The sequence below is a fragment of the Panthera pardus genome, unplaced genomic scaffold (genome assembly GCF_024362965.1).
Source record: "Panthera pardus isolate Hobbes unplaced genomic scaffold, ASM2436296v1 HiC_scaffold_13, whole genome shotgun sequence".
Taxonomy (NCBI): Eukaryota; Metazoa; Chordata; class Mammalia; order Carnivora; family Felidae; genus Panthera; species Panthera pardus.
The window spans coordinates 35,744,839-35,757,950 of NW_026526688.1; the positions used below are offsets into that span (position 1 = coordinate 35,744,839).

Sequence of the window (13,112 nt, forward strand, 5' to 3'; positions counted from 1 at the left end):
CCCAGCCCAGGGCTCGAACTCACAAACCGTGAGATCATGACCTGAGCCGAAGTCGGGCACTCAACTGACTGAGCCCCCAGGCGCCCCTCAATTACCTATAATTCTGAGTTACATTTATAAGCCAATTAAGCTTTGGGTTTTTAAAAACATATAGCCATCAAAATAATCTTGCTATTCCCTTAATAGAATCACCATCAATTGCCCTAGCAGTTTTCAGCTATCTCTCTTCCTCTTTTTTGTTTTACCTCTTTCAATTCTTTGAGGTTTCTAGTTTTACCCACCCTGTCTACTCCTTAATCAAATACACTTTGTTTTTCTCCATCCTCATTTCTGCATGTTTTTCCAAACCCTATGTAACTGCAACAACCTCTTGTTCTGCTAAAGAAGTTACCTCTACTTCACATCAGGTATAATATACTTTAAAATTTTCTTCTTTTAAGCTTTCCCTAAGACACTACTGAATCCTTAAATATGATGGTAGCCTTTCCGAAGCCTTTCTCTCCCCAACTTTGTATTTTGAAAAACTGAAATCCTATAAGAAAGTAAAAGATTAGGGGTACCTGGCTGGCTCAGTGAGTGGAGTGTGCAACTCTTGATTTTTTGTGAGTTGTGAGTTCAAGGCCACGCTGGGTGTAGAGATTACTTAAAAATAAAATCTTGGGGCGCCTGGATGGCGTTTGAGACCCATGTCGGGCTCTGCGCTGGGGGCACAGAACCTGCTTGGGATTCTTTGTCTGCTTGGGACTTTCAGTCTCCCTCTCCCTCTGCCCCACCCCCTGTTCAAACTCAGGCTTTCTCCCTCTCTCTCAAAACAAATAAGTAAAAGCTTTTTAAAAATTTAATTAACACCTTTAAAAAAAAAGTAAAAGAATAGTTAAATGAATACACATTTGCTCCTTACCTTTTCAACATGGTAAACATTTTGCTACTTTTACTCTCTCTCAACAAATACATAATTTTTTTTTCTGAACCATTTGAAAGCAAATTGCTGACATCATGACATTTCAACATAAATACTACATCAGGTATTGGCTAAGAATAAGAACATTCTCCTTTATAAGCACAATAGCATTATCATCAGATCCAGACATTTAACACTGACATGTTATTATCTATTATATACTCCATATTCAAATTTCCTCAGTTGTCTCCAAAATGGCCTGTACAGCTTTTTATTTTCCCAATCCAGGCTTGGCAATATACCTGTCATTTCTCTTTCATTTTCTTTCATCTATAATAGTCTCTCTGCCTTTTATATTTTTTATCACCTTGACATTTTCGAAGAGTTCAGACCAGTTGTTTTAGAGAAATCCCACAAACTGGATTTGTCTGATTGTTTATTATAACTTGATCCAGATTAAACATTTTTAGCAAGGATTATATAGGTAATTGTTGAATAAATTCTTGAATTGTCTCCCAGTATTTATTTCATTTGTTTCAGTCTGTTGGGCTAACACTGTCTAGACTGCACAAAATCTCACGAATTGTTCACATTCAATAAATCTAATAATGATCATAGAAAATGCACATTGCCTTGGCCAGCTTATACAGCGTATCTTTCTGTCACCAGGCTAGAGATCTAGTTACCAAGTTGTACGTTTTTCTAATAATAAAGACTCAAGAAACAAATTTCTTGATAAAAATCTAGTTTGTATCAAATAAATAAAACTAAAAGTACTCTGTGCATGTATCTGAATAATTAGGTAGATTATAAAAATACCTAAGTCAGATACCACCAAGGATGAGCTGAAATTTTTACATCTCAGTTTTGCAATTTAAAATGTGGCTAAGGGGCACCTGAGTGGCTCAGTTGGCTAAGTGTCTGACTTTGGCTCAGGTCATGATCTCGCTGTATATGAATTTGAGCCCCACATCAGGCTCTGCACTGGTAATGCAGAGCCTGCTTGGGATTCTCTCTCCCTCTTTCTCTCTGCCCCTTCCCCACATGTGCTTGCTCTCTCTCTCAAAATAAACTTAAAAAAAATAATAAAATGCAGCTAAAATTTAACATGAAAACTTTAAAACAGAGTATAATAGTCTATTAATGATTGCACCAAAGGATGATAATGATTACCAGACACCCCTTTATTTCCATTAGTCCTTCCAATTAAGTAGCAGCAAAGCTCCAAAATGACTACAAATACCAAGAATTAGCTGAACAATTTTGTCTCATAGATATGTCTAAAAATTATTTTTTTCCCCAAAATGTTACTTTAATGGTAAGGTATTTTATTACCAAATACCACTTCAGAAAGGTTTTCAATTAATTCTTTAATTCATCTTAACTACTGAATCCTTAGCATTTTTCACTCAAATGATCCAAAAACTTTATTTATTTATTTATTTATTTATTTATTTATTTATTTGAGAGAAAGACAGAGCAGGAGCAGAGGAGGGGCAGAGAGAGAAGGAGACAGAATCCAAAGCAGGCTCCAAGCTCTGAGCTGTCAGCACAGTCCAACGCAGGGCTCAAAGTCACAAACCACAAGATAATGACCTGAGCTGAAGTCGGATGCTTAACCAACTGAGCCACCCAGATGCCCCAATGTTTATTTTTGAGAGAGAGCGCACACAGGCACGAACAGGGGAGGGGCAAAGAGAGGGGGTGGACAGAGAATCCAAAGCAGGTTCCATGCTGACAGCAGGGAGCCCGATGCAGGGCTTGAACTCATGAACCACGAGATCACAACCTGAGCTGACGTCCAACGCTTAACCAACTGAGATAACCAGGTGCCCCCCAAAACATTTAAGTTTTATTTTTTTATTTTGAGAGTGGGAAAGGAGCAGAGAAAGAGGAAGAGAGAGAATGTCAAGCAGAGAGAGAGGGAGAGAGAGAATCCCAGGTGTTCCCCAAAAACATTTTTTTAACTTTACTAAAAGTGGTAATATGTTGCTTTATAGAAGAAAGCTTTATTACCACATGTGTTATAAATAAAGCTTTAATCACAACCATTAACATACAGGTAAGAAAGAACACCTTATTCCTGCTCAAAAAAGATTTAAGTGTTTACATTAAGATGTCCTTTCCAAGGTTTGAGACTTCCACTGAGAGGTATGAAACTCAAATAGCATAGATTTCCAGTGTTTAAATGTTGTGGTGGCTTGTTAATTACAATGGTAAACTAAGTATAACTTAAATGGTGTTGACAAATTCAACAGATATGTACTATATGACTTGACCACATTAAATATTTATACTTAAAAATGTTTCTTCTAGATTGGCACTGTATCAAATGATTGAAAATACAAAGGACCAAAATATGAATACAAGCACTTTCAAACCGTTTTCATATTGGTTGAGATCATCATGAGTATTTAGGTAAAATTATAATATTTGTGTTAAAATAATATGAAACATTTGCCAAGTACAAGCTTTAATATATGTGATCCATTCTTCTTTGAATTCAAAATACACTAGCAGATAGAAATACATGAAAAGTATTAAGAGAACTTGTTTCTGCAGGGAAGGAATATGACACCTTTGTTTTCTTCCCTTTCTGCCTTTCAAATGTTATAATAAGCAGGATTGAGCTTACATTGAAAAGAAAAAAACTTGGCGGGCGCCTGGGTGACTCAATTAAGCATCCGACTCTTGATTCTGGCTCAGGGCATGATTTCACAGTTCAGAGATCAAGCCTCTTGTCGGGCTCTGTGCTGACAGTATGGAGCCTGCTTAGGATTCTCTCTCTCCCTCTCTGCCCCTCCCCTGCTCACCCATGTGCACATGATCTCTGTCTTTCAAAATGAGTAAATAAACTTAAAAAGAAAAAGAAAAACAAAAAAACCTTAGTAAATCCATTCTCCTAATAAAAAAAAAAAAAAAAAAAAAAAAAGGCAAGAGAAGGCAAAGAGATGTGGAAATAAATGAGGAATAGGTACCAGAAACTGAAACAGGGTTCAGGGTATACCTGAGAAAACAGCAATTTCTGTCCATACTATTCTTAAAATCCTGTAAGAAAACCATAGCCACACTATTCCAATTGGCAGGATATTAAAGAACCAGTAGCCTCCAGTGTGTGCTACCAAGGACACAATTCTTTCTGTGAATATACAATATACTTGAATTCCAAATGAATGGGAGCAATATATCAGCATCTTATTGAAAATAAGTCAGACTCTTCTGTAAAACACCATTTGGCCACCAACAATGGATTCTCCACATCTGTCATGTAATTCCTGGTGAAATTTCCTTGCTGCTTCTGAAAAGATTCAGCCCAGGGGAAAAAACTGTTTTTATAACAATCACTGTCAAAGAAAAAAATTCCCTCAAACAGAAAAGAAACTTGGAAACCAGAAGGAAAAAAAAAAATCAAGCTGAAAGATTTTCACAATTCAGTCATTTGAGTTTCCAGTCACCAAGAGTGATACCCCAATGCATATGGACTATTCTAAAGACACTCAGAACTGTTACTTTAAAAATTTTTAAAAAGGGGTGCCTGGGTGGCTCAGTTGGTTAGGCGTCCAACTTTGGCTCAGGTCACGATCTCACGGTTTGTGGGTCCGGGTCCCACGTCAGACTCTGTGCTAACAGTTCAGAGCCTGAGCCTCCTTTGGATTCTGCATCTCCCTCTCTCTCTGCTCCTCCCCAACTCACGCTCTTTGTCTCTCTCTCAAAAATGAATAAACATTGGGGCACCTGGGTGGCTCAGTCGGTTGAGCGTCCGACTCTGGCTCAGGTCATGACCTCACAGTTCATGAGTTCGAGCCCCGCATTGGGCTCTATGCTGACAGCTCAGAGCCTGGAGTCTGCTTCAGATTCTGTGTCTCCCTCTCTCGCTGTGCCCTTCCCTCATTCATGCTCTGTCTCTCTTTCTCTCAAGAGTAAATAAAACATTAAAAAAAATTTAGATCCAGACACCTTCAACTGCTAGGGAAGAAACCAGCTGCCAAGAAAGTACTAGGCAGAACTGTACTGGTCTCTCTTCACTTTCTTTCACATGGGACTCCACCCAGACAGATACCCTCTAAACTGTAAGACAGAATGGGGCACCTGCCTGGCTCAGTCAGTACAGCATGGGACTTTTGATCACGGTGTTGTAAGTTTGAGCCCCACATTGGGTATAGAGATTATCTGAAAGTAAAACCTTAAAAAAATAAAATAAAGTAATAAATTATAGAAGAGATATTTTCAGTTTTCTAACTTATAATTTCATGTACTTTCTAATTCTGGTGTTTTTCAAATGTTAACGATTTCTCTACCTACCACTTCTGTAGAAACTGATTTATTATCAAACTACTATCATGTTTCATAATACTACCTTGTCTTTATTTATTTATTTTGAGAGAGCTTATTTATTTATTTTGAGAGAGCGAGAGAGCGTGCAAGCGAGCAGAGGAAGGGCAGAGAGAGAGAGGGCAGAGAGAATCCCAAGCAGGCTCCACTCAGTCAGCGAAAAGCCTGACACGGGGCTTGAACTGGCAGTCTGTGAGATCACTACCTGCGGCGAAACCAAGAGTCAGACGCTTAAGCTACTGAGCCACCCAGGGGCCCCCATAATACTACCTTGTCTTAAGCTTTTCATGTCAGTTATATCATTTGCATGGCTCAGATGCCTGACGAAGAAGGTATCATTAACCCTACTATGCAGATGAGATTGTAGAAAAAAGAGAGAGAGAGAGAAAGTTTCAAGGTTACAAGTAAGTTCCAGAGACAATAAAATCTAGGTTTTTCTGATGATCAGCCTAGTCCTTCATTTTAGGAAAGTTGCTTTTCAAAGGACACTTAAAATACTAATCACTCCCTCCTACCTACCCACTCTTCTCCAAGATTTGTTCAAACAAAACAATTAAGTAGACTTTTAAGTTAACAGGAAATGACAGAACCAAAAATAACTCTGGTGTGGTCTCACCTCTGAAAAAGATTTCCAGCTGTGAATAACTGCAGACAGCTCTGGCCAGGCAGGATAACATCGTATCAGGATTTAGTACCCGGTACAATGGATCTTAGCTATATTATACATACAGTGACACCTTACTTTCTTAGAACAAACCTCAACTATTTCAAACTCTGGAAAACCCAGAAAAAAAGCAACATAAGTCACGGAGAAGCCAAAATTGCTGTGGTCAAGTTCTTACACTAAAGTGTTTGGTTGTTGTTTTTTTTTTAATGTTTATTTATTTATTTTGAGAGAGAAAGAGAGAGAGAGAGAGAGAGAGAGCCAGGAAGTGTCACAGAGAGAAGGAGAGAGACAGAATCCCAAGCAGAGCTCCAAGCTCACCTCAGAGTGCTACGAGGGGCTCGATCTCACCACCTCAGAAGAGTCAGCTGCTTAAAGACTGAGCCACCCAGGTGCCCCACACTAAAGTTTTTATATACAAGATAAATCCATACATTTCTAAGGCGTTGAAATCACTATATTTCATTTATTTAAGACTAATCTTATAAGTATACAACATGCATTAATTTATAAGTTCGCCAAAAACCAAACTTAAATGATACAGACTATGAGGGTGTTTTCTTAACTATGAGCATGCCTAGCACTAAGACAGCACCTGCCTTTTAACTATGTTTTATTTTACTTTACTTTTATATTTTAAGGGTCTAAGAGGGTTATTTTAACATCTCTTTTATATCTTATGATGGACATTACATGCAACAATGGCGATCAGAATTTGATAATACCTGAAGGTTTGAGGACTGCCACTAAGCTTCGCTCAGATCCTATTTATTCTGACTTGACACACAATTCTGGTTTATCTGGTTTCCCTGCCTACTTCAGCTTAGAAACAGCAGATTAGAAGGGCATATTTTGACAGATAGAAAACAGTCTTGGAGGAGATAAACTAAAAACAGACAAAAGCATTAAATGGTATAGCAGTAAGGAGTCATTTTGGTACAGGAAGAAACTGCCAACACCCTTATACGGCAGAATGCACCAGCCATGTTAAAAGCACAGGACAGAAATTAATGTACACAACTGACCTTGATTCATCAAAAAAGGTTATGTTTAGTATATTCTTTATCTTAAGAGAAGATTTATACTTTTTATGGGTTATATGCTATATAAACTGACATTAAAATGGTCAAAATATTTAACAGTTAAAGGGCTGTCAGTTATATGAACAATTCACTTAGATCCTTAATAAAACCAAACAAACTGACAAATCTCAAAAACCCATTACCTTTACTAAACATTATGTAGTGTATGTTTATGATCATCACTTATGCTCCTGGCTTTTTAGAGGGGAAAAAACTAAGTTACACACTAGAATTATGTAGTGTAGAAAATCAACATTTATGATGATTCATGTGTTGGGGGGGGGGGGGGGGAGAATCTAAGTTAAACGCTAAAATTCTCCCCCTTCACTGAACATTCAAGAGACTTTTCCACTTAAAAAATATATGCATTCTTGTCACCAATCTTAGTTTCCTTTCTCCTTCTAATTATCAAAATGAAAAAATAAGAGCATTTTAATAGTTTTCCCCTCGTACAGCTAACCCCTTTATCCAGAAGCCACTAACAGGGCTTGTCGAGGTATACGCCCTTCTTATAAAATCGTGCTATCAAACCGATTGTTAAAACTCGGGCGAGAAGAGTTGTAGTTAAGTGTTAACGCTAAACAATAGTGCATAAATTAGTGGTTATGTTTAAACCAGTATTCTTAGTTTAAGAATAGAAACAACAATGTAAAATCGCACAAGTATTAGTAAGGAACAGTTTAGTTTTGGTTAGACCTCTGAATCAGAGAACATCCTTCTCCAAGTCTCTTTGGCCAAAAAATAAAACACCAACATCATGTCAAGAGACCTGTGAATCCCTTTCACACATTCCCAAATGGATTTATTTGTATTTATTTCACCACACTGTTTCTTTTAGTAACAACAGTGACTTGTGATGATCTCTAGAAAGTGGGCCAAAAGGTACGCGTAAATGTCCTTTAAAAAAGGTGGGGGAGGGGCGAGATAATCAGATCCTAAAGACGGGGAGCGGAGCGGCAGAAGATCTGACTTGGAAGAATCTGCTAAAGTCCCTGCCCACGCCACTCTAGATGGCTTCACCAGATACAAGACGAGAAAAAAGGAATTGTTTCTTTTTTAAAAAGATGGGGATCCTGGCCCTTTGGGGTGGTGGCAGAAGAAATCCCCACCCCACCTGCAAGTCCAGCTCGACCGGAGATAAATCAGCAATCTCCAGCAAACTACGGGTCAAGGCGCAACAGAAAATGCCCGGGGCCCCGCGGGGAGGGGATCCCCCTCCTCTGTCCCATAGCCCCTCCAGGTCCTCCTCCTCCCGGACGGAAGCAGCCTGGGTCGCCGCCGCCCTCCCTCCTCGGCTCTCCCCCTCCGTTCTCCCGCCACCGCCCGGCCGAGGGCCGTTTCCCGCGGGTGGACGAGGAGGGCCCAGCCCGCCCAGCACCTTTGATGACGCGTTCGGTGGTGGAGAGGTGGAAGTTCCTCCCAGACATGGTCCCCTCAGCCTCCTCCCGGCGCCAGGCGACCGCCGGACGTGCACCTCCGCCTTCGGGTCCAGCAGTCTCAGCTCCCCGGGACCAGTCAGCCCGCCGTGACCCGGCCCCGGCCCCTCCGAGAGGCTCAGGCACCAGAAAGAGGTGGCCGCGGCAGCCTGGCCTCAGAACCCCACCGACAAGATGCTAGCCCACTGGCCGCTCCCTCCTGAGGCGCCGAGTCCCGAGCACACCGGGCTAAGGGAGGCAACCGGGACGGCCGCGGCTGCTCGCAGCCCGGGCCCGCGTGCGCGCGCGCGCGCCGCCGCACGCCGCGCTCCCAACTTCCCGGCGGCCCGTGCGCGCGCGCCGCCGCTTTGCCGAAGCCCAACGCGCGGTCCCGCTGCCCTGGCCGAGGCGGCCACCTGACTTCCCGCCCCCCCGGTCGTTGCGGACCCCACTCCTGAGGCCCGAGGGCTCCGCGGGCGCTCTCCGCGCTCGCGTGCTTCCTTTCTCCCCTCCTGCTTCCAACGGTCCGTCTTCCCTTCTCCTCAGCCTGCCCTCCCCGCAGCTGACTCCATCTGGGCTGCCTGCCGCTGCCCGGACCTGCAGCACCTAACACCAGCCCCCGGGTCCTGCACGGAAAGCCGCAGCGAAGCAGCAGCCATCTTGTGCCCCGGCCGCAGCGACCCAGCAGCAGCTCGGTGGAGGTGCGAACCTCACCCTGGGCCCACCTTGCCGAGAGCCCTTGTCTTCCCAGACCTTCCCCACGGGAGGCCTCCCTCTTTTTCTTCTGGTCTTCCGCCCACTCTGTCTGTGGGAGTCCCTAACAATTTGACCACGCTCCTTCCCATTGGTTATCCTCCCCCGATTCATCAAACCCATTTAAGACCTGATTTCAGTTTTCACATTTGTTGAGTGCAGTTAGTATTGTAAGAAGTACGTTCGTGTCCATGCCAGTTCTAGTCCAGGACGTGGGGGGGGGGGGGGGGGGGGGGGGACTCAGATTCCAAGTGGCCTAAGACCCTACGAGAGGCTCGGTGGCCTCCTCACTTCCTTGCCACCTTCTAACAGAAGGGAGGGCAGCCGCTCCAGGGAGCCCCTGAGCCAGACCTCCACCGTGCAAGGAACTGACCTTATAATTATGCTCTGCGTGTCCCCTACTCTGCTAGAAGCAACACCTCTTCCCCTTTGACACAGTGACACAGTACCTGTTTGCCCCGCTCATGCTTACTGTGGAACACAGTAAGGGCAAGTCTCTAGAGTCTTAATAATCTAGCGCATCTCTGGGTTAAAAACCGACCTTTTCTTTCCTTACGTTGTAAGTCTAGAGTAGAAACTATGACTGCCTTCCCTCACTGAGTATAGCTTCCAGCAAAGTCAAAAATATTTTGAGTTTAGCAATGATAATGCGATATTGAAACCGAGATACAAGAAACAGAGTCAAACCAGTCTTAACAGTTATAATGGTGGCCAATAAGTCATTTGTGGTTATACACATTTAAGTTAAATAGAATTAAAAATTTGAATATTCAGTTCCTCAAGTGCATTTCAAGCGCTCAATAACTCTGTGGCTAGTGGCTACCCTATTGGACATGGTAGCATAGTACATTTCCATCATAGCACAAAGTCTTTTTGGACAGCCTCTAACTAAAAGATTATAAGGGTTAAAGCCTAAATCTCCATTAATATAGATTTATGTATTGGGAGGAGATCTGGGGGTATACATTGGAGGCATCCCTTGAATTATGCCTGGCAGTTTTGACCTAAGGCCGTTCATAGCAACCCCAACAAGGTAGGAGCACTTTGGAAGCTGGGTTTAATTTAGTACTGTTTTCTTGGGTCTTGACTTAAGGCTTTCACCCAAGAGAATTGTTCAGATACGCTGAGGAAGTTCTTCATTTAAGAAGTAATGAGTGGGGCCCCTTGGTGGCTCAGGTAGTTAGGCGTCCAACTCTTGGTTTCGGCTCAGATCATTTTTTTTAATTTTTATTTTTTTAAAGCTATCTTTTTAATTGTTAAAAAATGTTTATTTTTTAGAGAGAGAGAGAGAGAGAGCACAAGCAGGGAAGGGGCAGAGAGAGAATACTAAACAGCTCTGTCCTGTTAGTGCAGAGCCTGATTTGGGGCTCAAACTCACCAACACTGAGATCATGTCCTGAACCAAAATCAAAAATTGGACACTTAACAACTGAGCCACCCAGGCACTCCTCCGCTCAGGTTATGATCTCATGGTTCATGGGTTCAAGCCCTGTGTCGGGCTCTATACTGACAGCAATGGAGCCTGCTTGTGATTCTCTCTCCCTCTCTCTCTGCCCCTTCACCGCACACTCTCTCTCTCTCAAAATAAATAAACAAAAACCTTAAGAAAAAAAAAAGTTGGAGCGCCTGGGTGGCTCAGTCGGTTAAGTGTGTGACTTAGCTCAGGTCATGATCTCATGGTTTGTGGGTTTGAGCCCTCCATCAGGCTCCATGCTGATGGTGTGGAGCCTGCTTGGGATTCTCTCTCTCTCCCCACCCCCCCCGCTTTGTTCACCCCTCCCCCACTTGTGCTTTCTCTTTCTCTCAAAATAAATAAACTTTTAAAAAATCATTTAAAAAAAAGTAATGAGAACACCACACTTCTATCAAACAGAGCAAATCTTTAAAGTTCAAAACTAAAGTGGTGCCTGCAGCACAGTAGAGGCTAAAATTCATCTGAAGAACATAGCTAAAAAACAAAAAATGGTAAGAAAACATTGCAAACCAATGTGAAGAGATGGATTTTTCAATAATAGTAATAGTAGTAGTGGAAAAGTTACCATTTGGATCTCAAGTTGGAGCCACTCCGTAATATTAAAATAAAGTGAATCTTGTTTAAAGAGTTACGTCGAAGGGCACCTGGATGGCTCAGTTGGCTAACTCTTGGTTTATGGCTCAGGTCCTGATCTCACAGCCCCATGCGGGACTCTGCACTAAGGTGGAGCCGGCTTGGGATTCTCTCTCTCTGCCCTCTCCCTCTGCTTGTGCGCTCTCTCTCTCTACCTCTCTCTCTCAAAAACAGATAAATAAACATTTTTTAAAAAGAAAGAATCTTAAAAAAAAAAAGTTACATGCAAAAGTAAAAGAAAAAAACCTGGAAGAAAATGAAGTTATCCTACTTGGTTGATTGGCGTAACTCCAGAGCTAATAGATGCCAACAGATGCTGATGCTCCCTCCCCCCATTTATCAGATCAAAAACAACTTAGTTAATTCAGATAAGGACTTTCTAAGCTCAAAAGTACTGAAAGGAATCACAAAGGAATGTTACGTTTGACTACTTGAAAAAGATAAACACAATTAAAAGGCACAAAAGCAGGAAGATATTTGCATCTCGGAAGTCAAGATAAAGAACTTTCACTATTCAAAAGAAGAACTCTACAAGTATGGGTAAAGGCCATAAGCAAAGAGTTTATAAAAGAATAAACATTAAAAATGTTCAACTTCAGAAGAAATTAAAAAAATCAATTTAAAACAAGATGCCATTTTTCACATAGCAAATAGGAAAACATTTTGAAAAGGTGATACTGTTAGCAGAATTACAAATTAGCACAACTTCTCTAGAAAGGGATTTGTCAGTATCAATAAAGAAGAGATTACATATGGCCAATGAAAAGATTCTGTCAACATCATTTGTCATCAAAAAAATGTAAAATAGGCCATATTGAGATACCACTTCACTAGCCTACTAGAGTAATTGAAACTAAAGATTCTCAATACTGGGGTGTCTGGCTGGCTCAGTCGGTAGACCATGTGACTTTTGATCTCAAGGTCATGAGTTAAAGCCCTTTAAAAACAAACAAATAAAATACAGCAGTTTTTTGTTTGTTTTTTTTTTAACTTTTTATTTAAGTAATCTCTACACCCGACATGGTGCTTGAACTCATGACCCCAAGATCAAGCATCGCATACTTTTCAGACTGAGCCAGCCAGGTGCCCCACCAAAAAAAGATTCTCAGTGCCAAGTGTTGGGCAAGGGTGAGAGCAACTGCAACTTTCCCACGTTACTGATGGGAAAGTAAAATGCTATACCTACTTTGGAAAACCGTTGGGAAGGTTCTTATAAAGTTAAATATACACCTACTCTATGACTCAGTAATTCTGTTCTTAGGTGTTTTACCTGACAGCAGTGATTATTCAAACAATGAAATACTACTCAGCTAATAAAATAAAGAATTACTGGTACATACAACAATATGGATGAATCTCCAAAACATTGTGGGGAACAAAAGAAGCGAGATACAAAATAAGACATACTATATTATTTCATTTGCATAGGAAAATGGTTAAACGAAATATGATATCGGATGGAACATTATGTTTTAAGAAAAACCAACATATTTAAAAAATTTGGGGGGAGTGGCTGGGTGGCTCAGTCGGTGACTTCAGCTCAGGTCATGATCTGGCGGTTCATGAGTTCAAGCCCCGCATTGGCCTCTGTGCTGATAGCTCGGAGCCTGGAGCCTGTTTCAGATCTTGTGTCTCCCTCTCTCTCTGAGCCTCCTCCACTCACACTCTCTCTCTCTCTCAAAAATAAACATTAAAAAAAATGAAAAAAAAATTTTTTTTGTTATCTGTACATTGCATGTGGGACTCGTACTCACAACCCCAGGATCAAGAATGGCATGCTCCTCTGACGGAGCCAGCCAGGCACCCCCAAAAAACAGCGTATTTTAGACTACAAAGATATTTGATATGAGAAAAGCCT

The 13,112-nt window shown here is 41.6% G+C and overlaps 1 protein-coding gene across 6 annotated transcripts in view; it reads right to left on the reverse strand.

The window, feature by feature from the left end:
• Positions 1–8,707, reverse strand: part of PPP3CC (protein phosphatase 3 catalytic subunit gamma) — a 104,225-nt gene extending 95,518 nt beyond the window's left edge. For 4 of the 6 annotated variants that reach the window (XM_019466988.2, XM_019466985.2, XM_019466984.2 and 1 more), the window contains exon 1: positions 8,358–8,706. In XM_019466988.2, the coding sequence (XP_019322533.1) occupies positions 8,358–8,406 (49 nt within the window). In that variant the 5' untranslated portion in view covers positions 8,407–8,706. Of the gene's footprint in view, positions 1–8,357 lie in introns of all 6 variants that reach the window. The other 2 variants (XM_019466987.2, XM_019466986.2) reach the window with 2 other exon arrangements.
• Positions 8,708–13,112: the final 4,405 nt, after the last annotated feature.